At 36.9% G+C, this 23,911-nt stretch overlaps 1 protein-coding gene across 1 annotated transcript in view; it reads right to left on the bottom strand.

Annotated features, from left to right (window-relative positions):
- The window catches only part of CIRSR (corepressor of RBPJ and splicing regulator), a 39,256-nt gene that overhangs the window by 2,295 nt on the left and 13,050 nt on the right, over nucleotides 1-23,911 (bottom strand). The window contains exons 7-9 of the mRNA XM_077883144.1: nucleotides 23,632-23,749; nucleotides 1,563-1,669; nucleotides 155-240 (exon numbers count right to left, since the gene is read on the bottom strand). Of these exons, the coding sequence (XP_077739270.1) occupies nucleotides 155-240; nucleotides 1,563-1,669; nucleotides 23,632-23,749 (311 nt within the window). The remainder of the gene's footprint in view (nucleotides 1-154; nucleotides 241-1,562; nucleotides 1,670-23,631; nucleotides 23,750-23,911) is intronic.

The raw sequence follows: 23,911 nt of genomic DNA, 5'->3' as shown, positions 1-23,911 counted from the left end.
ACAAAATTGTATTTCTAAGCTGAAGAACAAATCAAAGATGTGTTGCGTGGCTTAAAGTAGCTTCATATGTTCTTAGGATCAGGGTTAAATAGGATTCTAAGATGAAATATAAGAGAAAATAGTTGAATTCATTTAATATACACTTTTTAATTACCTGAGAAGTTTCTGTTTTTGTTTGGTTGTTAGTGACTTTAAAAATTCGACTTCTGGATCTTCTTCACCTTCACTTGCGACATATTCCTGAGTCGACAAAATATCAATAAATTGTTAGATTCAAGACAGATTAGTTATCAGATGGGAAGGAAAACATTTACAAATAAGAAATTTTGTGTTAGGGACATACTATAGATGAGTATGACATCCTGGATTGGGAAGTGGGGTGGGGGGTAGACTAAAAAATGTTTTATAGTCTGCCTGCCAAAGAGGATTATAACACGCTAAGAGGTTGAGATAACTGCTTTGTTGGCATTAACAAACTTTCCCAGGAAGAGGAAGATAGAGAAACAGACAAAACCATTTATAGCATGGCTTCTGCTCTCCATCTCTTGCATTTGAATTTAAACACTTAAGTGTTTAAGATTTTATTTTTAACTTAATGAAATGTTAAAGCCAAGAAGACCATGAACTTTTTTTTTTTTTTTAATTTTTATTTATTTATGATAGTCACAGAGAGAGAGAGAGAGGCGCAGAGACACAGGCAGAGGGAGAAGCAGGCTCCATGCACCGGGAGCCCGATGTGGGATTCGATCCCGGGTCTCCAGGATCGCGCCCTGGGCCAAAGGCAGGCGCCAAACCGCTGCGCCACCCAGGGATCCCGACCATGAACTTTTATAAGAAGGTCAAACCATCCACAATTTTAGCCTTTATAAATTCAACAGTACATTATCCAATATATGATTATCAAACACATACCAATGTATCAAACAGTACAAATAAACGACTATATTGGTTATATGTACAGTCCCGAGCAGTGCCTGGAAAGTAATGTGCCTCTTTGCACAGTACCACAACTTTCTGCCAATGGAAGTCTGGATTTTCACGTTGGTTCTGTCTCTCAACCACCACATGCTCCACAAGGGCAATCATTTCACTTCTCTGGGCTCCAGTTTCCTCATTAAATAAAATAGTTTGCATTAGGATATCAACAATCCTTCAAATGCAATCATTTTTCTGGATCTATGTCCAGTTTGATAAATTAAGTAAATTTAAAATATTTTCAATAATTTTTAGGAGTTTGCTTCCAAACACTTCTTCCCTTTCGTTCTATTTAATGTAAGTTAGCAGGAAGGAAAAAAACCAACCTTATCACCAGTTCGGTTAGCGATTTTATCCACACAAACCTAGAGGAGCAGTTTCATTTATTAAAATATAGGTTTAAAAACAATTTCTCATTTAGGTTAAAATAATAAAGAACCAAAATCAAAATACATTTTAGGCATTTTCTTTGCTCTATCTTGCTTTCCTATGGATATATGCATATTGGAAAACATTAAGTAGCAATTCACAAGCAATCACATTTAGATTTATAGACATTTTCAGCTTACCGATAAAAAGATCATTACCTGTGATGGATCATTTGCGGTCAAGTTTCTCCCCAGTACATTTCGTTTCAGTGCAAACCCACTGTTTCTCATCTCCGCTATTAGCTCCGAGGGGTGCATCGATGGCCCTGTTCACAAAAATCGCAGTTTGAATGTATCATTTATATCTCTCTACCTTTTTTGGACTCCACAGTAGGAATGCAGTTGAAGCTTTGTTAAGTAAAATCACAGCTAAATCAACTCAATAATCTTCTGCTGAGCAAATAATCAGATATGATTTTCTAAAACAGCAGTCTGGAGATTCAGAATAGAAAATAATTGCATTTTTCTTTACGTGCTAGGGGATTCTCTTCTTATGTAACTTTGTCACATTGAAAAAGATACATTTAGCTGCTTGGCAGTTTTTAGGATAAAATCAAAGAAAAATAGTAAAAAACTGCGATTAAACTTTAATAGTTATTCTCATAGTAAGAATTCAAAAAACATACTTTTAAAGGTATATGAGCAATTTGTTATTGTAGTTTCCAATTCAAAATTCCTCACCCTTAGTTATCAAGTACCAATACTGAATACACTGCCGTGTAGTTGCTAATTATCAAGAGAACACACACACAAACACGTTATGTATGCAGGCATGTACACGCACACTATCCATCACTATTAAGCACTTTTGTTAATCTCTCATATATACAGAGTTTGAAATTTCTAGTTATTAATTTGGAGTTGATGATAATTTTAGGCTGGCTATAGGTGTGTGTGTGTGTGTGTGTATGTGTGTGTGTTATATTTTTCACAAGCTGCTGTTTCCACTTTTACAAAATCTCAAACTGAATAGCAAGCTTCTTTTGGGTCACATAGTATATACTAAAGATAAATAACATGGACTAAAGATAGATAACATTAAAAAAACAATTAAAAAAAAGTCTGTGCCCTTTGCTTAACATTATTATCTTTAACATATGGAAGCAGAGATCCTTTCCTCTTTCTTTCATATTATTTCAGTTTCGTTTTCCCTGCTGCAGGTAGCATATAAGGACATTTTATGAAGCTGTTTGAAGTTTCTGGCCTAAATTATCTATACTGTCTTAAATGAACTTCCCTGGGTAATCTATCCAGAATATAAGGAAGAATAAGAAAGTTCCTGCCAAGAAGGAATTCATAAGGGAGGATGGGGGATAAACTTTAGAAACAGATTCTCTAGTTTGTTGATTAAATACTTCATCTGTGTGTCTTTTCACTACTTTATTGATCTTTTACTAGTTATTTGCATGTTCACTTACATGTTACCATGGAAAACAAAAGACAAAATTCAAATCTCAAATGCTAGTAACATCTTTGTTTACAAAGCTTGGTCAGGGCAGCCCTGGTGGCGCGGCGGTCGCCTGCAGCCTGGGGTGTGATCCTGAAGACCCGGGATCGAGTCCCACGTCAGGCTTCCTGTAGGGTGCCTGCTTCTCCCTCTGCCTGTGTCTCTGCCTCTCTCTGTGTGTCTCTATGAATAAATAAAATATTAAAAAATAATAATAAAAAAATAAAAAGTTTGGTCAGAAAAGTTCAGGTGTATGTTACTATCTTTTATTAGAATCTATGGGCTTTACTATTCTATTCATACCACCAAGAACAACTGAAAGTAGGAACATAATTTTATAAAGTAGAAAATGTGTTTTCGGGCAGCCCTGGTGGCGCAGCGGTTTAGCGCCGCCTGCAGCCCGGGGTGTGATCCTGGAGACCTGGGATTGAGTCCCATGTCGGGCTCCCTGCATGGAGCCTGCTTCTCCCTCTGCCTGTGACTCTGCCTCTCTCTCTCTCTGAATAAATAAATAAAATCTTAAAAAAAAAAAAATGTGTTTCTGAAGCATCAAAACTACATTTCCTTGTTAACAACTTTTTAGATGTCAAACGAATCCAGAAAACAAACCTGCTAAGACTTAGGATAAAAACTACTCCAGTAAAGGGCCAAAGAGCTTGGCCATTATGATGAGAGGCTACTAATTTCATCAAAAGATGGGTAATTTTAGGGGATCCCTGGGTGGCTCAGCGGTTTGGCGCCTGCCTTTGGCCCAGGGCGCGATCCTGGAGTCCCGGGATCAAGTCCCGCGTCGGGCTCCTGGCATGGAGCCTGCTTCTCCCTCTGCCTGTGTCTCTGCCTCTCTCTCTCTCTCTCTCTTTTTGTCTATCATAAATAAATACATAAATCTTAAAAAAATGGGTAATTTTAATAATTTTTTTAAAAAACATGCTTTTTACACTTTCATTACAGTAGTTAAAACTACTTCAAGAAAATGACCTCCCTTTAGCCAGTCTGACAGATTATATAGGTTATGAAACAAACATTATTCTTCCAGCATTTATATTGCTCCAAAACCTCAAGTGAACTCTGTGTAGTACATATGCTTGGCATATACTTCTACACTGTAAGACTAAATACTTAGGGAACTACCTGACAAATCATATTCAATAAACAGTAACAATTACTATTTTTACCAGTACCTATAAAACATTTAATTATTTTGACATATTCTTTAAAATTTAAAAAGTACTTTTAGAGTAGTATTTCTTAAAATTCAGTGTTTTTTTTTTTTTTTTAAAGATTTTATTTATTTATTCATGAGAGACAGAGAGAGAGCGAGGCAGAGACACAGGCAGAGGGAGGAGCAGGCTCCATGGAGGGAGCCCGACGCGAGATCCCGGGTCTCCAGGATCACGCCCTGAACCCAAGGTGGCGCTAAACCGCTGAGCCACCAGAGCTGCCCATAATTCAGTCTTATTCACATATTCTAATACTTAAACCTTCTTCTTCTATTTTTTTTTTTTAAGATTTTATTTATTTGAGAGAGAGTGAGAGCCAGAGATCACAGAGGGAGAGAAGAGGGAGAAGCAGACTTGTTACTGAGCAGGGAGCCTGATGCTGGGCTTGATCCAAGAACCCCGAGATCATGACCTGAGCTGAAGGCAGATGCTTCACCAACTGAGCTACCCAGGCACCCCTACTTAAACCTTCTATCATCAAAAGTTCTGAGTTTAGAAGATGTGACAAGTCAGGTTTAATGAAGATATATTTAGCAAGATATCTTTATACTTTCCCGTTATTGTGACAGTGGCTATGAAGAGTTAAATTGACATAAATGACTCTAGTTCTGAGAACTCAAAATTTAGTTGATACAATAGATTATACAGATATGTTGGAAAAATAGATTTTAAAAATATATTCAAATGCAAAATGACTACTTTCATGTGTAGTGCCTTAATAATTTAAATGACAACTGGATTTGGGGTTCAGGAATGTTTGATTTGCTCTTAGATTTGCTATGGTTGAATAATTCTAGAGAATTCAGGAAAAGGGTTTTGCTTTAAAATGTAGATGTTAGGGCTCCTTTCTAGATCACTTTAGTCAGGGTGGGTTAATAAGCCTCCACAGCATGAAAACCAATGTTACAACTTAGAAACTGTTTTCAACTTTCACTAATTTTGCAAACTTTCTTTGCTGTGATATATGAAACCATCAAAATACTGATTGTGACTAATGTATTCAGTTTATGTCCCAATTAGACCTAGACTATTTTCTACTAGGAAAATACCATGCAGTCAGTGTCTCTGGGGAAAAAAAAAGGCGGCAAATTATGTTGTACAAAATTATGTAAAGGCCCTAGTCTATTCATTTAGAGCATTCATTTTTTATAGAACTAAGTAAAAATAATGGAAGGTAAAAAGTATTCCATAGTAAAACAGATATTTTTATCAGAGAATAACAGAGGAAGCCAAAAGTTCTGTCTTTGAGAAAGGCCTTATCACTGACTTCACAACTGGATAGCAGTCCAAAGTGACTCCCAAGGAGAAAGCTAAATGGTGAAGGAAAAGACACGTGTTTCACTGCTAGCACAGTCCATCTGCTCTTCCCAAGGACAGATGTATCTTCCTTTCAAAGTTCATCATTCCTTTCAAATGAAGCATTCTACAATTTCATGGTATTAAGTGGGAGAAGGGAGGGCACTGAATAATAGTAGGTTGTTAGGTAAGGCTGTATTACAAATGCCTTTTCCTCCTTCCCCTAAATATAACACATCAATTTAATTTATGGGATGTTACTGTTTGCTGAAAAATCTCTGCTATTCCTAAAGTGAACATAGTTTTGCTGCTATTAAAGTGTGATGGGGCGCCTGGGTGGCACAGTCGGTTGTGTCAGGTTGCTTTCCGCTCAGGTTGTGATCTCAGAGTTATGAGACTGAGTCCTGCATTGGGCTCAGGCTCAGCACGGAATCTGCTTGGAATTCCTTCCCCTTCTCCCTCTGCCTCTCCCACTGGTATGCTTTCTCTCTCTAAAATCAATAAAAAAATCTTAAAAAAGAAAAAAAAAACTGGTAGGGGCACCTGGGTGGCTCAGCCAGAGTTAAGCCTCTGTTGTTGATTTTGGCTCAGATCACAGTGTCGTGAGATGGAGCCCCTCCCTCCCTCCCTCTCCCTCTCCCTCTGCGACTCCCTGTGCTTGTTTGCATTCTCCCTCTCTCTCAAATTAATAAAATCTTTTAAAAAATGATAATTTTTTCCTTCCCATTGATTTTAACTTTATACAGTGAAGAATTCCTAACCTAGAGAGAATAATGTAATGAACCCTATGTACTCCTTTCAAAGTTTCAACAATTATCAATATTTTGCCATTCTTATTACTTCTAACTTCCTTTACTTTTTGATAGAGTTACTGATAAGAGTATTTGATAGAGCTAAGTTTATTTGATAGAGATAAAATCTCAGATATCACTTTGGTATTTAATTACTAATAAACAAGGAGGTTTTTTTTTTTTTTAAAGATTTTATTTATTTGAGAGAGAGGACAAACATGGGGAGGGGCAGAGGGAGAGGAGAAGCAGACTCCTTGCTGAGCAGGGAGCCCAATGTGGGGCTTGATCCCATGACCTGAGCTGGGCAGATGCTCAACTGACAGGGCCATCCAGGTCCCCCAAGGAGTATTTCTCCATATCTTGGCGTTTTTTTAAAAAAAATATTTATTTATTTATTTGTTTATTTATTTATTTCAGGGAAAGAGAAAGCACAAGCATGAGCAGGGGGAGGGGCAGAGGGAGAAGCAGGCTACCCTCTGAGCAGAGAGCCTGATGAAGACCTTGATCCTGGGACCTTGGGATCATGACATGAGCCGAAGGCATTTAACTGACTGAGCCACCCAGGTGCCCCACCAAAGAGTATTTCATTTTCTTTTTTTTCCAAGGAGTATATCTTAAAAACAAAACCCTAATACCTTTATTACAACTGTCCCTATTGGCATTTTAAAAATATCATCTGATATCCAGTGATCATTCAGGTTGTCTCACAAGTATCTTTTCACAGTTGGTTTGTCCAGATTAGGATCCAAGCAGGGTCCACACACTGCATCTAGTTCATGTATCTCTTAAATCCCCCTCTCACTTTTTAAATTGAGGTGTAAGTGACACATACCTTAAGTCTGTTTTAATCTAAAAAAAATTCACCACCCTTACCCCGTACCTGCTTTCATTTGTTGAGAAAACTGGGTCACTTGTTCTGCAAATTTCCACATTCTGGATAGTGATGTCATTTAATGTGTTCTTCTAGTCACTATATTTTCTATAAGTCGGTAGTTAGATCTAGAGGTTTATTATTAAATTACCTTGGCACTGTATACCATATACTTTGGAGAATACATAGAAAATATTCTTTAATTTAGATTTAGAAAAACGACAGTTGAAACACATTTCTGGTTAATGAACTAGACTAAGGGAAAAAATGCTGAGACTTCAAACCAGTATGTTTTGGTGCTACCATGTAGTCATAGTGACAGTGGTAGAACCTTAAAAATATGTGTTTTTTTTTTTAAGATTTTATTTATTTATTAATGAGAGACACAGAGAGGCAAAGGGAGAAGCAGGCTTCATGCAGGGAGCCCGATGTGGGACTCAATCCTGGGACTCTGGGATCACGCCCTGAGCCAAAGGCAGATGCTCAACTGCTGAGCCACCCAGGCATCCACAAAATATGTGTTTTAAAATAACCCCCCTAACATTATCACAAATAAAATATGATCTGTATTTCTGTGAAAGTACAACCTTCTTTCTTTCCTAAAATTAAATTGACTGTATCTAGTAAAAAAGCCACTCCTTGTTACTAAATGTAAAAAGGACACACAGAGACACTAGAGTACACAACTGAGAGGGAGATCTGTGTTTAGTGGGAACTATCAAGAATCTCATATATGACTCCTAATATTACCTAACCTTTTTGCTTTTAAGAAAGCTTATAGAAAGTTATCTTAAAAAAGACTGAAAAAGGGGGCACAGTGGGAACATGCAGCACAAGTCCCAGGGAAACAGTGAACAAAGCTATTAATAAAGTGTGTGGGTGATTTTTATTTATATAGATGAGAATGTTTTATGTATGATTTTCTAAAGGTTATGCAAGAACCAATTGTACTGAATTGCAATAAAACTGCTCCATACTGGGAATTTTCCTGACACACTGCCAGTTTAGCTTAGTGGAGGCTGGAAACAATAGGGTTTCTTATTGCCCTATCCCAAGTTCATACTGAAGACAGCTAATTTGATCTATATTAAAACATACAACGTAAAGGAAAAATTGAACATTTCATTTTAGTCTATGTCTCTGGAAAATACACAGAAACAAGGTAAGATAAAACTTCTCTTATTGTATGTCAGTAAAGAACAATATTTATTAAAAACAACCTTCCCTTTCAGAATAGTTAAAAATATATGACTTACATTTTATATCTTCAACTTAATTTACATGCAAATACTTTAGTGATGCTATATCCAGTGATAATAAAGTGAATTCATAGTCCATAGAGGACTAAGAAAAATCATTTGTGCTGTGATGAACATGAAGTGCTAGAAGTTAGCACCATGTTTTAATTAAGTTCTAAGAATATGAATGCTCCTGAGAGAGAATATGAGAGCTCTTGAAAATTATTCATTCACAAACCTCAAAAACATTATGCTGAATCAAAGCAGTCAGACACAGAAAATACATGCTGTATGATTCCATTTATATGAAGTTCATGAACAGGTAAAACTAACATATGAAATTAGATATTAGAACAGCAGTTGTGGGTGGAGGAGGCTGACTGGTAAGGGACAGAAGGGGATTTTCTAGGTTATGGCAATACTCTATGCTCTGAATCTTTGTCAGAGACATTGGTTACATGGGTACATAACATTAGTCAGACTTGAACTCTACACTTAAGAACCAGTGCATTTGGCTTAAAGTTACAAATGATATTTTAAACCAGTCAACAGTAATTACTCAATTATAGACTCTTAACTACATTTCTGTATTACATCTCTAACTATGGAGAGAGTCTGGCATAGGGAATTTCAACTTATTCATCCCTCCTATATAACATACAAAGTGATTTTAAAAATCATGTATTATTGAGAGATTATTATTATTAAATATTTTATTTATTTTTAAAGATTTTATTTATTTATTCATGAGGGTTACAGAGAGAGAGAGAGAGAGAGAGAGAGAGAGAGAGAGAGAAGTAGGCTTCCTACAAGGAGCCCGGTGCAGGACTTGCAGGACTTGATCCTAGACCCTGGGATCATGCCCTGAGCTGAAGGCAGACGCTCAACCGCTAAGCCACCCAGGAATCCAAGATTATTTTATTTCATTAGGCCTCTTAGAGAACAGAGAACTTAATTTTTGTCCTCAAGCTTATAAGCTTTTGGGGAACACTAGTTCATATCAAAGAACAGGAAAAATATAAATTATAAATCTGTGTTATAAGATATATTGAGAGATGATAAACAGTGATGCTTATAATAGTTAGCAAAACCTTTCCATTCAACCAGTAAACTATTATTTATTAAGCATGTACATTGTACAAGGCATTGGGATACAAAGATAAATAAGATACAGTCCCCAATTCAGAAAAACTTAGACTTTCCAGGAAAGAACAAGAAACTGAATTTGATTTTCAAACTGTCATACAATTTTGGAAAAGGCAAAAAGTATGGCATTCTAAGTGAGTGGAACATGATGAAGATTGTTAACTTCATTAAGTTTGATTTGCGTAGAATTAATATTTACTACGTGGACTACATTTCATTCGTTTTCCTTTTCCAGGTAATCACTAGCTAATTTCCTTTACTTGAAGCTGGCAGACCTTGAGTAGACAGAATGATGTTAATAGGAAGAATCATGTAAAAGAGAGTTACGACTGTGATCTGAAAATTGTAATACCCCTTGGAGATTATGGAAAGTGTAGCCCCCATTGCCCCACACATGACTTTAACACAGACCAGAGTCATTTACTGACAGAACAGGATCACAACAATTAATTTGTTAATGTCAATGGAATTTTTCTTTTTTTTTTAAATCTTTTTTTTTTTTTTTTTCATTTATTTATGATAGTCACACAGAGAGAGAGAGAGAGGCAGAGACATAGGCAGAGGGAGAAGCAGGCTCCATGCACCGGGAGCCTGACGTGGGATCTTTTTTTTTTAAAAAGATTTTATTTATTTATTCATGAGAGACACAAAGAGGCAGAGAGAGAGGCAAAGACACAGGCAGAGGGAGAAGCAGGCTCCATGCAAGAAGCCCGATGTGAGACTCGATCCCGGGACTCCAGGATCACACCCTGGGCCGAAGGGAGGTGCTCAACCACTGAGCCACCCAGGTGTCCCAGAAAAGAGCATTCATAGGCAAACGAATCTTTGCAATAAGTGTAAAATAATACATTCCTCAATTTAAACTATTTATTCATTTTCATATTGAATGAAACACACTAAAAACTATCGTGTAAACAAGACTGGATAGAGACATGTGAAACATTAAATACCCACCTAACATCATTTCAGCCATTTGTGGCTAAGTTCTCAGGCGTAGACATTGTAAAGAAAAAGAAATTTTGGGGAATGCAAGCTGGTGCAGCCCCTCTGGAAAATAGTATGGAGGTTCCTAAAAAAGTTCAAAATAGAGCTACCCTACGACTCAGCAACTGCACTACTGGGCATTTACCCTAAAGATACAAGCGTAGTAATCTGAAGGGGCACCTGCACCCCAATGTTCATAGCAGCAATGTCCACAATAGCCAAACTATGGAAAGAGCCCAGATGTCCATCAACAGATGAATGGATAAAGAAGATGTGGTGTATGTATATGTGTGTGTGTGTATATATATATACACACACACACACACACACACACACACACACACACACACCACGGACTACAACTCAGCCATCAAGAAAATGAAATCTTGCCATTTGCAACAACATGGATGGAACAAGAGGATATTATGCTAAGCAAAAGAAGTCAATCAGGGAAAGACAGTTATCATATGATCTCACTCATAAGTAGAATTTAAATGAGAAAATAAAATGAGACAAAATTAGAGAGGGAAGCAAACCATAAGAGACTTTTAATCATAGGAAACAAACTGAGGGTCACTGGAGGGGAGGGGATGGTGGGATAGGATAAGTGGGTGATGAACATTAAGGAGGGCACATAAAGTAATGAGCACTGGGTATTATATAAGACTGATAAATCACTGATCTCTACTTCTGAAACCAATAATGCAATATATGTTAATTACCCATATGTAGGGTAATATGTACCCATTATAATGATAATACAGTCATATTTATTAATGTATAACTAATTCCACAATGAAATTTTTAAAAAGTTATAAAAATGGAATATAGAGTATGGCCCATTTATGTATTGTATATTGTCTCTTTCTATATGAATAAATTTCACTAGGGAACTATATATGTTAATAAACACATATACCATATATAGAGAAAATAGAACACAAAATCTTGAAAGGACATAGGCCAAAATGTTAAAAGTTGTATTTCCTGTGCATGTTGGCAGAAACACGGGTGATTTCTGTTTCTTTTATATATTATCTTGATATATGCATCATTAATAATGACAATGAATTGTCTGCAACATTTAAGATTTCAAAATGGTCTGAAGAACACTGCAACAGAAACTTGTAAAGCCATCCTCAGCTTAAGAAATAAAATGCTAACACACCAAAAAAAAAATTTTTTTTGTATATATCAAAATTATCCAGTGACACCTTTTTGAATTTGAAATTTACTTTTATTAAAAATGTGTAATTTGCCATATTATATAAAGTCAGTTCCAAATATTTTAAAAATCGGGACACCTGGGTGGCTCAGTGGTTGAGCATCTGCCTTTGGCTCAAGGTGTGATCCTGGACTTCTGGGATCAAGTCCCACATCGGCCCCCTGCATGGAACCTGCTTCCCCCTCTGCCTATGTCTCTGCCTCTCTCTCTCTACGTGTCTCCCATGAATAAATAAAATCTTAAAAAGCCCAAATATTAAAAAAAAAATCATAGCTAAGTTAAAAAAAAAAAGGCAAAGTACTTTACATATATAGCAATTTAAGCCTAAAAAACCAAAAGTCAAGTAATTAGTAAAATATGAAACTCATGTTAACAAATTTGGACTCAATGTTTATTCACTGTTATGTTACTTTAACAACTTTTAGATTTTGGTACAATATATAAAGAGCCTTAAAATCCTCTCATCTTTCCAACAACAAAGAGGTGAAAAAAACAAATCTTCTTAGAGGTATTCGAGAATTGAGGCCACAGGGTAAAAACACTGCCCCCAAAACAGGAGAGATAGGTGACACACAGAATCACAGTTTAATGGGACCAGGAACGACCAATAGAGTCAGCAACTACTAGGAATCCTTAAAAGGGAAACATTGGACTGAGCAAGGACTAGCTTGAGGACTAAAACCACTTCTAGAAGTTTTACTTCCAGGAGCCTCACCAGGTTCCCACTATGAATATCTCCTTGTACTTACCTTCCAACAGTAAGAAACAAAAGTAATCATTCTGAAATATTCCCAGAGCATTTTGTTGTCCTGAACATATGCCTACTCTCAAGGGAAACTTACCAGAGCCTAACCTACATGGAAAAAAAAGAAGCTGAGAAGTAGAGGGGAAAAGCTGAGAAGCACTTGTGAAGGTTACAGCCTACTGGCACAGGCTGACTAAAAAGTGAGACTTAGGAGCGCCTGGCTGGCTCAGTTGGAGGAACATGCAACTCCTGATTGTGGGGTCATGAGTCTGAGCCCCATGGTGGGTGTAGCAATCACATAAACACATACATACATAAGAATAAACCTTAAAAAAGAAAAGAATGAGACTTAGTCATAGGATTATAGAATGATTCTCCTTCCCCTGTATCTTACCACCACATTAATAGGGTGCCTGTAAGAGATTACAACTGAAGCAAGGCTCAGACTGTGTTATAAAGCAGCAGTCTCCAGGGAACCAAAAGATAACAGGGAAAACAAAAACAAGAACACTAGAAAAAATTTAAGCCCCTGATATCTACAGCTATAGCAAATAAACACAGGACCTCACATTAAAGACCTATTTTTTAAAAAGATTTTATTTATCCATTCATGAAAGACACACACACACACACACACACACACACACACACAGAGAGAGAGAGAGAGAGAGAAAGAGAGAGAAAGAGAGAGAGGCAGAGACACAGGCAGAGGGAGAAGCAGGCTCCATGCAAGGAGCCCGACGTGGGACTTGATCTCGGGACTCCAGGATCACGTCCCAGGCTGAAGGCAGACACTAAACTGCTGAGCCACCCAGGGATCCCCACTAAAGACCTATTTACCTCAGTTTCATCTACCTGATGATACATCATGTCTAGCTTTCAACAAAAAAAATTACAAGTATGCTAAAATACAAAGCAAACATCAGAATCAGACTTTTAGCTAAGATGTAAATTCTGGACTTACCAGATTGTGAATTTAAAGAAGACTAATATGCTAAAGGCTCTAATGGACAGAATGGGCAACATGTAAAAACAGATGGGTAGGGGCGCCTGGGTGGCTCAGATGGTTAATACCTGCCTTTGGCTCAGGTCATGATCTCAGGGTCCTGGGATCGAGCCCCTTATTGGACTCCCTGCTCAGTGGGGAGTCTGCTTCTCCCTCTCCTTCTGCCTCTCCCCCCTGCTCATGCTCTCTCTTGTTTCAAATGAATAAATAAATTCTTTAAAAAAAGACAAACCCAGATGAGTAATATAAGCAGAGATAGAAACACTAAGATAAACAATCTAAAGGAAATACTAGAAATAAAATATTTTAATAGAAATAAAGAATGCCTCTGATCAGTAGACTGGACAAGGCTGAGGAAAGAATCAGTGAGCTTTAAGATATGTGAATAGAAACTTCTCAAACTGAAAGCAAAGGGGAAGAAAATGAAAAAAAGAAAACCAGAATATTCAAAAACTGTGGGACAATTATAAAAGGTACAACATATACACAACAGGAATACCAGAAGAGAGAAAAGAGAGAAATGAAGACATCTGAAATGGATAAGAGTTCCCAAGACTAATGACAGACAACAAACCACAGATTTCAGGAGGCTCAGAGCTCACCAAGCATGATGAATACCAAAAAAATCTACACCTTGGTATAGCATACTCAAACTGCAGAATCAAAGACAAAGAGAAAATCTTAAAAGTTGCCACAGGGGGAAAAACCCTTACCTAGAAAGGAACAAAGATAAAAATGACATCATACTTCTCTTAAAAAACCATGCAAGCAATAGGAGAGAGAAATATTTAGTGTTGAAAGATAAACCTACCAACACTGAATTCTGTATCCAGTGCAACTGTCCTTCAAAAGTGAAGGAGAAATAAAGACTTTCTTAGACAAACAAAAATTGAGGAATTTGTCACCAATAGACCTGCCTTGCAAGAAAGATTAAAAGATGTTCTTCAGAGAGAAGGAAAATGACACAGATCAGAAATCTGGATCTACATAAAGAGCATTTGAAAAGGAATAAATGAAAAATATTCTTTCTTATTCTTAACTGACCTAACAGATAATATCTTTTTGAAAATGATAACAGCAACAATATATTGGACGATTATAGCTTATGAATAAATGTCTGACAGCAATGTTAAATGGGACAGAAAAAAGGAATTGTATTATATAAAGGAGTTGGTTTGCTCTGTTATAAAGTACTGGTATTACTTGTGAAGTGGTACACTGCTATTTTAAAGTCAAATTAGTTGTAAATGCATATTGCAAATTTTTAAAAAAGATTTTATTTATTTATTCATGAGAGACACACAATGAGAGAGAGGCAGAGACAGGCAGAGGGAGAAGCAGGCTCCGTGCATGGAGCCTGATGTGGGACTTGATCCCAGTGTCCCTGAGCAGACGCTCAACCACTGAGCCACCCAGGTGTCCTTATACTGCAAACTTTTTTTCTTTTTTTAAAGATTTAACTTATTTATTCATGAGAGATACAGAGAGAGATGCAAAGACACAGGCAGAAGGACAAGCAGGCTCCATGCAGGGAGCCCGATGTGGGACTTGATCCCAGGACTCCGGGATCATGCCTTGAGCCAAAGGCAGTCGCTCAACTGCTGAGCCACCCAGGTGTCCCAATATTGCAAATCCTAAAGCAATCAATAAAACAAAACAAAACAAAGTAAAATTGATACACTGAGAAGAGAGAAAATGGAATAATCAGTTAAAACCAAAGAAAATAGCAAAAGAGCAGAACACAAAAAATAAAACAAAGAATGAGGGCAAGAAATAGAAAATGATTATAGATATAATAGATCTTAATTCAGTTGTGTGATTAATATGTTATTATATATATAAGACCTAATGTTCTCTATAACAAACCCACTTTTTTTTAATTTTTAAAAGTAATTTCTATGCCCAATGTGGGGCTTGAACTCACTGCCCCAAGATCAAGAGTAGAACGCCCTACCAACTGAACCAGTCAGGCATCCCAACAAACCTACTTTATTTATTTTTTAAAGATTTTATTTATTTATTCATGAGAGGCACAGAGAGAGAGAGAGAGAGAGAGAGAGAGAGTCAGAGACACAGGCAGAGGGAGAAGCAGGCTTCCTGCGGGGAGCCTGACGTGGGACTCAATCTCGGGTCTCCAGGATCACGCCCTGGGTTGAAGGCGGTGCTAAACCACTGGGCCATCAGGGCTGCCCACAAACCTACTTTAAATATAAAGACACAAATAGATTAAAGTAATGGAGAAAGATATACCATGTTAGCACTAATAAAATAAAGCTGTAGTATACATATTAATTTCAGACAAAGCAGATTTCAGACCAAGCAAGTTTATCAAGCATAAAGAGACAATTACACAACGAAAAAAGGGGTTCATTCTCCGTAAGACATTACAATTTCTAATGTGTATGCATTTAACAATACAGCATCAAAATATAAGGCAAAAACTGATAACGTTTTTAGAAATAGACAAATCTACTATTATAGTTGGAGATTTCAGTGCCACTCTTTCAGAAGTAGACAGATCCAGTGGGCAAAATAAATTAGGATATACTTGAACAGCACTATCCTTCAACTGTATCTAGCTGACATCTATAGACTATCTCATCATCAACAGCAGAATACACATTTTTCTCAAGCTCATATGGAACATTCACCAAGACAGACCAGGTTCTGGGCTATATAACACACCTTAACAAACATAAAAGAATAGAAATCATTCAAACAAAGCTCTCAGACCAAAATGTAATTAAACTAGAAATCAGTAACAGTCAGAAAATCCCAAAGTATTTTGGAGATTAAACACCATACTTCTAAATAACACATGAGTTAAAGAAGTCTCAAGAGAAAATTTAAAATAGTTTGAACTAAATGAAAAAGAACTTGGCTAGACTTTGTCCCCAGTTCCTCAGAGGGAGTCTTTAAATCCTCGAAAATTTTCTTTTTCTTTGAGAGAGAGAGAGGGAACGCGAGAGAGCGCGCACACACACATTTGAGGACAAATAGAGGGCATGGCAAAAAGGGAAGGAGATGAACAAGCAGACTCTATGCTGAGTGAAGAGCCTGATGCAGGGCTCAATCTCATGACCCTGAGATCATGACCTGAACTGAAATCAAGAGTCAGACGCCTAACTGACTGAGACACCCAGGGGCTCCAGGCTGCCTTTTGTCGATTGTTTCCTTTCACCGTGCAGTTTTTATCTTGACGAAGTCCCAATAGTTCATGTTTGGTTTTGTTTCTGTGCCTCTAATGTAAACTTACGGATTTTGGGAGATAATGATAGGTCAGTGTAGGCTGATCAATTATAATAGACGTGAAGTGCCTGGCTGGCTCAGTTGGTGGAGTGTGCCAATTCTTGATCTCAGGGTTGTAAGTTCAAGCCCCATATTGGGTATATAAAGATTACTTAAAAATAAAATATTAAAAAATTATAACAAATGTACCATTCTTATAGAGGATGGTGATAATAGGAGAGGCTATGCATTTGTGGGGGCAGGGTGCTATGGGAAATCTGTACCTCCCTCTCAATTTTTCTCTGAATCTAAAACTTCTATAAAAAATAAAGTCTATTAAAAGGACAAACAAAAAACAAAACAAAAAGATTAAGTAGGAGACACACAGATATATGTAACTATTATATCTATTAAGAAAGCAAAAGACAAAAACAAAAATACTCCTTACTTTGAAAACTGTCACTGTGGATTAAAAAATGTTTAATTTCAGTATACACTAAAAACTTAAATGACAGATAGTAAGAGTCAATGATAAGAATTAAGGGCCAAGAGTGTAGATAAAAGGCAGGTGGGCAGGCCATTTGATTGTACTGTAATATAAAAATATTTTATAAAAATTCAGTCACCACTGAGGCTTGCAAGTTTTATATATAATTCTGATGTATTTAGAGTGCACAGAAACTTACAAAGTTAAGATGATCTTATCCGTAGAAAAGATATTCTAAACAGCTTAGCCAAAAGAAGCATTTTGATTGCCTAATTTAACTTTGTAAAGGAGAAGTAAATCTTATAGCTGGTCTCTGTAAACCTCACAGCTGGAACATTCTAACAGCACCTTGCAGTTTCCAGTGATCAAAGTAAGTTACTTTATATACTAAACTAAGAATTTCATAATAGAAATAATGCAACACCAGGGGGTGCGGTTATCATGAAATAATTACACTCCTGGGAGATTACAGGCACAAGGCTGTACCCCAGGGGTGTGATTATCCCATGATAACCACATCCACTGAAATTGCATTATTGCAAAAATAAGCTCTATTCACTGGTGAGACATTATTCAATAGGTGATTTTTTAAAATGAAAAGATTTTTTAGCTTGAATCAGCAAGTGGATTAGGAAATTGGCCAGTTTATTTTTCATTGCATTCAAATTCAGAATACAACATCTTTATTATTTGCTTTTCTATTTGATACTGTAGAGTCTTTTATTTTGTTTTTGAGAAACCTTTAAGAGTTTCTATTACTGTTAGTTAAGTGGCACTGCTAAATTCAGGTCAAACTTCAAATGTTTTAACTGAGCAATAAAATTTTAAATAATTTACTTCTATGTACAAAATTTTTAATTTTTCTAATATTCACTTATAAAACTTATAAGTGTACAATCAATGTTAATATATTCATCTACTTCCTGCCAGACATTTTCCCACGAGTATCTGTCTATATATCTACCTAAAGATAGCAAGAGAAACAGGAATGGAATCCAGGTAGCTACTATGTTTTAGAACTTGCTTTTTTTATTTGACCAAATGTTAAGGACATCAATATCATTAATAAGTCTTTTTATCATATCAATTGTTCTTATACACAGCTGAAGCTGATGGTTCTCAACCTTCATAGTGCATTAGAATAGATTGTAACTTTCATCATCTTCATCATCTTCTGGGGTATCACAGATGGTGAAAGCTAGTGATCCATTTTTACCATAATTTTATCACAGAGTTCAGAGGTTTGAGATATTCTCAGATGAGTAAGATATAGGATTTAAAAGAAATAAAAAATATCCTGTGTATTTGTCAGTATTTGTTCTCACACTTACATTTGCCAGTTTTTTTGTTTTTTTTGTTTTTTTATTTATGATAGTAACAGAGAGAGAGAGAGAGAGAGAGAGAGGCAGAGACACAGGCAGAGGGAGAAGCAGGCTCCATGCACCGGGAGCCCGATGTGGGATTCGATCCCGGGTCTCCAGGATCACGCCCTGGGCCAAAGGCAGGCACCAAACCGCTGCGCCACCCAGGGATCCCTATTTGCCAGTTTTAAAGGAAAAACTGTTAATGGAAATTTTCCTAATACTTTTTTCTATAAAAAATGAGGCAAAGAGGGACACCTGGGTGGCTCAGTGGTTGAGCGTCTGCCTTCGGCTCAGGTCATGATCCTGGGATCTAGGATTGAATCCCACATCGGGCTCCCTGTGAGGAGCCTGCTTCTCCCTCTGCCTATGTCTCTGCCTCTCTCTCTATGTCTCTCATGAATAAATAAATCTTAAAAAAAAAAAAAGAATGAGGCAAAGAATTCAGACTGCTACTTATATTTCTCATCATAAACATACTGTTTACAACATACCAGTAACTTTTTGCTTTCTTTAGCTGTTACAACTATTCTGAAAATAAATCTAATATAGGAGTACAAAGGAAAACATTTGCCTTTTGAAGCATATCATGAGATATTCAGCATCTGTAAAGCCTAAATTTTAAGTTTCTTTCCCAATTTTAACCACAGATTTTATTTATTTATTTATTTATTTATTTATTTATTTATTTATTTATTTATTCAATGATAGAGAGAGAGAGAGAGAGGCAGAGACACAGGAGGAGGGAAAAGCAGGCTCCATGCTGGGAGCCTGATGTGGGACTCGATCCCGGAACTCAGGATCGCGCCCTGGGCGGAAGGCAGGCGCTAAACTGCTGAGCCACCCAGGGATCCCCTTAACCACAAATTTTAACATAAAAGAAAGTTACTTGTAATTTCATCAATTATAAAACTATTTTCATTCTTCTGTGTTTCCTTCCAGTCCTAATATATATGCATGTAGTTTTACATTACCAAAATAATGTAGATTCACTTAGTACTCCTTAATTCACTAAATATATCATCAGTTTATTGCATTCCCCTAATGCTGGATATTTAATTTATAATAGTGAAAAACAAGAAATGATGCTGAAATGAACATTTCCCTTAAAAAAAAAAAAAAAAAGGTTTTTCAGCACATTACCATCTTTTCTTCTCCACTGTACTATCCTGCTTCCAAAAAGAACACATACCACACCACAGAGAATATTCTATGGCATCATTTTTGCTTAAGCTCATTTTCCCAAAATTTCAGATCATGATCATCCTCTTGGGGTGACAGTCTCAGACTTCTCTCGGGACTCTGATTTGAAAGGGGCTTGGGAACCAATATTTATCTTTAACTTTTTTTTTTTTTTAAGAGAGAATGCACCTGTGAGCAGAGGGTGAGAGAACAGACAGAGAGGGAGAGAATTTCAAGCAGACTCCCCACTGTGCTCAGTGGGGAGCCCAGTACAGGGCTCAACCTCACAACCCTAAGATCATGACCTGAGCCGAAATCACAAGTCAGACACTTAAACCAACTGAGCCACCCAGGCGCCCCTCTTATCACTTTCTTCTAAATTCCTAGAAGCTGAATTTCTAAGTAAAAGGACATGCATTTAAGGCTTTTGATACATATCATCAAATGACTCTTTAAAAAGGCTATTCCAGGGTCACCTGAATGGCTTAGTTAAGCATCCTGACCTTTGGCTCAGGTCATGATCCCGAGGTCTTGGGACTGGGCCTGCATCAGGCAGGCTCCCTGCTCAGAGGGGAGAATGCTTCTCCCTCTCCCTCTGCCCCTATACCCTTGCCTGTGCGCTCTCTCTCTCTCAGTCCCTCTCAAATAAATAAATAAAATATTTAAAAAAAGGCGATTCCAATCTATCAACAGTGGATTAAAATGTTCATTTACCACACTTGCTTCAACAGTGGATGTATACTTCTTTTAAATCTTTGTAATGGAAAAAAAATAAAAAAAAAAATAAATCTTTGTAATGGAGTGCTGGGCATTATATAAGACTGAAGAGTCACTGACCTCTACCTCTGAAACTAATAATACACTGTATGTTAATTAAATGAATTTAAATAAATAAAAATAAATCTTTGCCAAAATTTTTTTTTAAATTTTTATTTATTTATGATAGTCACAGAGAGAGAGAGAGAGGCAGAGACATAGGCAGAGGGAGAAACAGGCTCCATGCACCGGGAGCCTGATGTGGGATTCGATCCTGGGTCTCCAGGATCGTGCCCTGGGCCAAAGGCAGGCGCCAAACCGCTGCGCCACCCAGGGATCCATCTTTGCCAAAATTGATAGGCAAAAAGATAATATATTATTTTAGTTTTCGTTTCTTTGGTTATTAATGCTGTTGAAAATGTCCTTATAGGTTTCATGGCCATTTGCAGTCCTCCTTTTGTAAGCTACCTGTATTTATATCTTTTGCTCCTTTCCCATTTGTATGTTCATTTATTTATTTTTAAAGATTTTATTTATTTATTTATTTATTTATTTATTTATTTATTTATTCATGAGAGAGACAGAGAAAGAAAGGCAGAGACATAGGCAGATAGAGAAGCAGGCTCCATGCAGGGAGCCCAACGTGGGACCCAATCCGGGGACTCCAGGATCATGCCCTGAGCCAAAGGCAGACGCCCAACCACTGAGCCACCTGGGCATCCCGAAAGAGCATTTTATATATTAGGGTTATCAACTATAGTATTTCAAAAAAGTTAATACATTTTTAACCTCTATCACCCACTACTCAATTCATTTAGATACAGAGTAATAGTAATTTGTAGACAGTTCAGGCTTGGTTACATATATATTAAGACTTAGTAGGAGCCACAAATAGTGTATTTTTCTACTTGGTTCACTTTATTTTGAAAAAGTTCATTTGACTGAAGAACAGAACTATAGTATAATCCCACCGTAAGTGCGCTCCAAAAACTTTGTATAAAATGAATGATTATACTTTAAAGTCTATGAATGTAAACAGACGGCTGGAGAAGAGCTAATAACCAGCTTTGTTGTATCTGAATTCACCATCCAATACTCTTAAAAAGAGGTTAAGTCAATGGCGTATGTTCTTTCAGGGGTTGTTATATTCCCTAATATAGAATCAAGACAAAGCAGGTCTACTGATTACTCAATAAAAGGCTAAGTCTGGAGTCTATCCTACTCATCCTCTCAGAAGCAGGATCAAAGTAAAATGAGGCTAGGGATTACAAAGGCAGCCATTACTACTGTCTGCCCCTAGCCAATACAGAAGTCATGCAGTTGTAAGGAAAAACGAGAATGATGCAACCCCTTCCAAAAAACATATATACTTTTCAGAAATAACTCAGATTCCTATGACTACTAAAACTGTAGTCAGAAATATTTGAGACAATGGGTTCTTCATATATGACCTAGTCTACCCTCATGTTCTTTGGGGCTTTCTTTTGGGACCTCTCCCTCTTCTTTCACCAGTTTAGTGGGGGCTGGGGAGGGGAGGGAACATCAATATGTGGGTTATAAGAGTACCTGCACAGTGGCATCATGGAGTGTTCTTTTGTCAGAGATTGCCAGACCAAGGTCTGTACTAATACTCTCTCACCACTGAGCTAATGGTTTCCCTCTAAGTAAAATGTGGTTTCTTATCCTTCTTTAGAGCAGTGATTAAAAAAAAAATCAATTGTAATATTCTGTGTACTTCTTCTACCCATTCTAATATCCATAATGCCATTTAAGAACAGCATCAAGGGGCGCCCAGGTGGCTCAGTCGGTTAAGCCTCTCACTCTTGATTTCAGTTCAGATCTTAATCTCAGTGTCATGAGTTCAAGCCCCATACTGGGCTCCTCGCCCTTAAAAAAACTTAAAAAAAAAAAAAAATCCACAAAAACAAAAACTCCAGTGTCAAACTTGACAACGGATCAAATTCCTATAATCTTAATATGAGAACTAGCATTTTGAATCATAAAGCCTGCCTCTGGCTTGTTGGAAGGAAGCAGGATCTCTTGTAAGAGAATAAAAGCTGAAGGTCATATGCTGATTGACAGTGAACCCTGGGCTCAAAGGTGGTAGTGAAAGCCATAGGGAGTCCAAAAAAGTGCATCACAGGGCTAGTGAGAAGGATAGGGCTTAATGCTCAGAGCACTTGCTTCAGTACAGCAGCTCTGCCTTATATATGTTCTATATACTGGGGTTTCACATAAGAGTTCTTTTTTAAAAAGGTTCTGCAGTTTCTTAAATAATGCTGAAAAATCTCTTGAGTTATACTATCATCCATATTTTAAGATGAGATAAAGCTCATAAAAGTGGAGTAACTTGTTTAAGGTTATAGTTAAGTATTATTATTTCTATTTATTCTGGTTATTTCTATTTATAATTTATTATGACTTACAGTTGGATTAGTGTGGCTATATCAGTAATATACTAATATGGCACTGCAAATTTAAAACTTCTCAGCTTTAATATCTGAGTGTGCAAATGATCCAAACCAAATTAGACCAGTTTTTTTAAGTAGTTAATAATATGCAGGAAGGTAAATAACTTTCAAGTAAAACTCAATTTTAACATGTTTAACATCTTTTTAAATTCAGTTTTGATTTTATCTCTGAACTAAAATGAGGCAATTGCTGAGTCTTCTAGTTAGCCTACATTTATAATTCTGGAGACATGAATATGAAAAATAACTATTTTTAGGTTACTAACCTGATTATGCTTAATCTGTCTTTTATCTTTAAAATCAAGCTTATAGGGCAGCCCGGGTGGCTCAGCGGTTTAGCGCTGCCTTCAGCCCAGGGCCTGATCCTAGAGACCCGGGATTGAGTCCCATGTTGGGCTCCCTCCATGAAGCCTGCTTCTCCCTTGGCCTGTGTCTCTGCCTCCCTCTCTCTCTCCCTGTCACTCATGAATAAATAAATAAAATCTTTAAAATAAATAAATAAATAAATAAATAAATAAATAAATAAATAAATAAATAATAAAATCAAGCTTATAGGGCCCTTGGCTAGAAAAATTAAATTTAATTCTAATACACAGCATTTCAAATTCAAAATATATGACCAGAGTTCCCACTGGTCATATTTTGAGCACATGACTTGGTCCAAAAAAACCAAACCAAAGGAAACCACCACCCAGGGAGATTAAAAAAAGAAAAATGTTCTTTCCTTGTTTGTCCTTGATACAAATTCTCAAACAAATCATGTCTAGTGCCTACCTGAGCCATCAGTGGGAACGGAACTTGCATTGATTCCAGAAAGACCAAATAGAGGACATTCTCGATCTGTGTTGACATGACCCCATTTGTGACATTTAATGCACCTCACGTTTCGAACCTGAGAAATCGTGAACATTATTTCAGTTATTAAGATTGTAAGAATCTTTTTTTTTAAGATTTTATTTATTTATTCATGAGAGACAGAGAGAGAGAGAGAGGGAGAGGCAGAGACAGAAGCAGAGGGAGGAGCAGGCTCCATGCAGGGAGCCTACGTGGGACT

This window comes from Canis aureus, chromosome 34 (assembly GCF_053574225.1).
Source record: "Canis aureus isolate CA01 chromosome 34, VMU_Caureus_v.1.0, whole genome shotgun sequence".
Classification (NCBI taxonomy): Eukaryota; Metazoa; Chordata; class Mammalia; order Carnivora; family Canidae; genus Canis; species Canis aureus.
The sequence above is the reverse complement of the archived record's forward strand: the minus strand, read 5'-3'. Positions and strand labels throughout refer to the sequence as shown.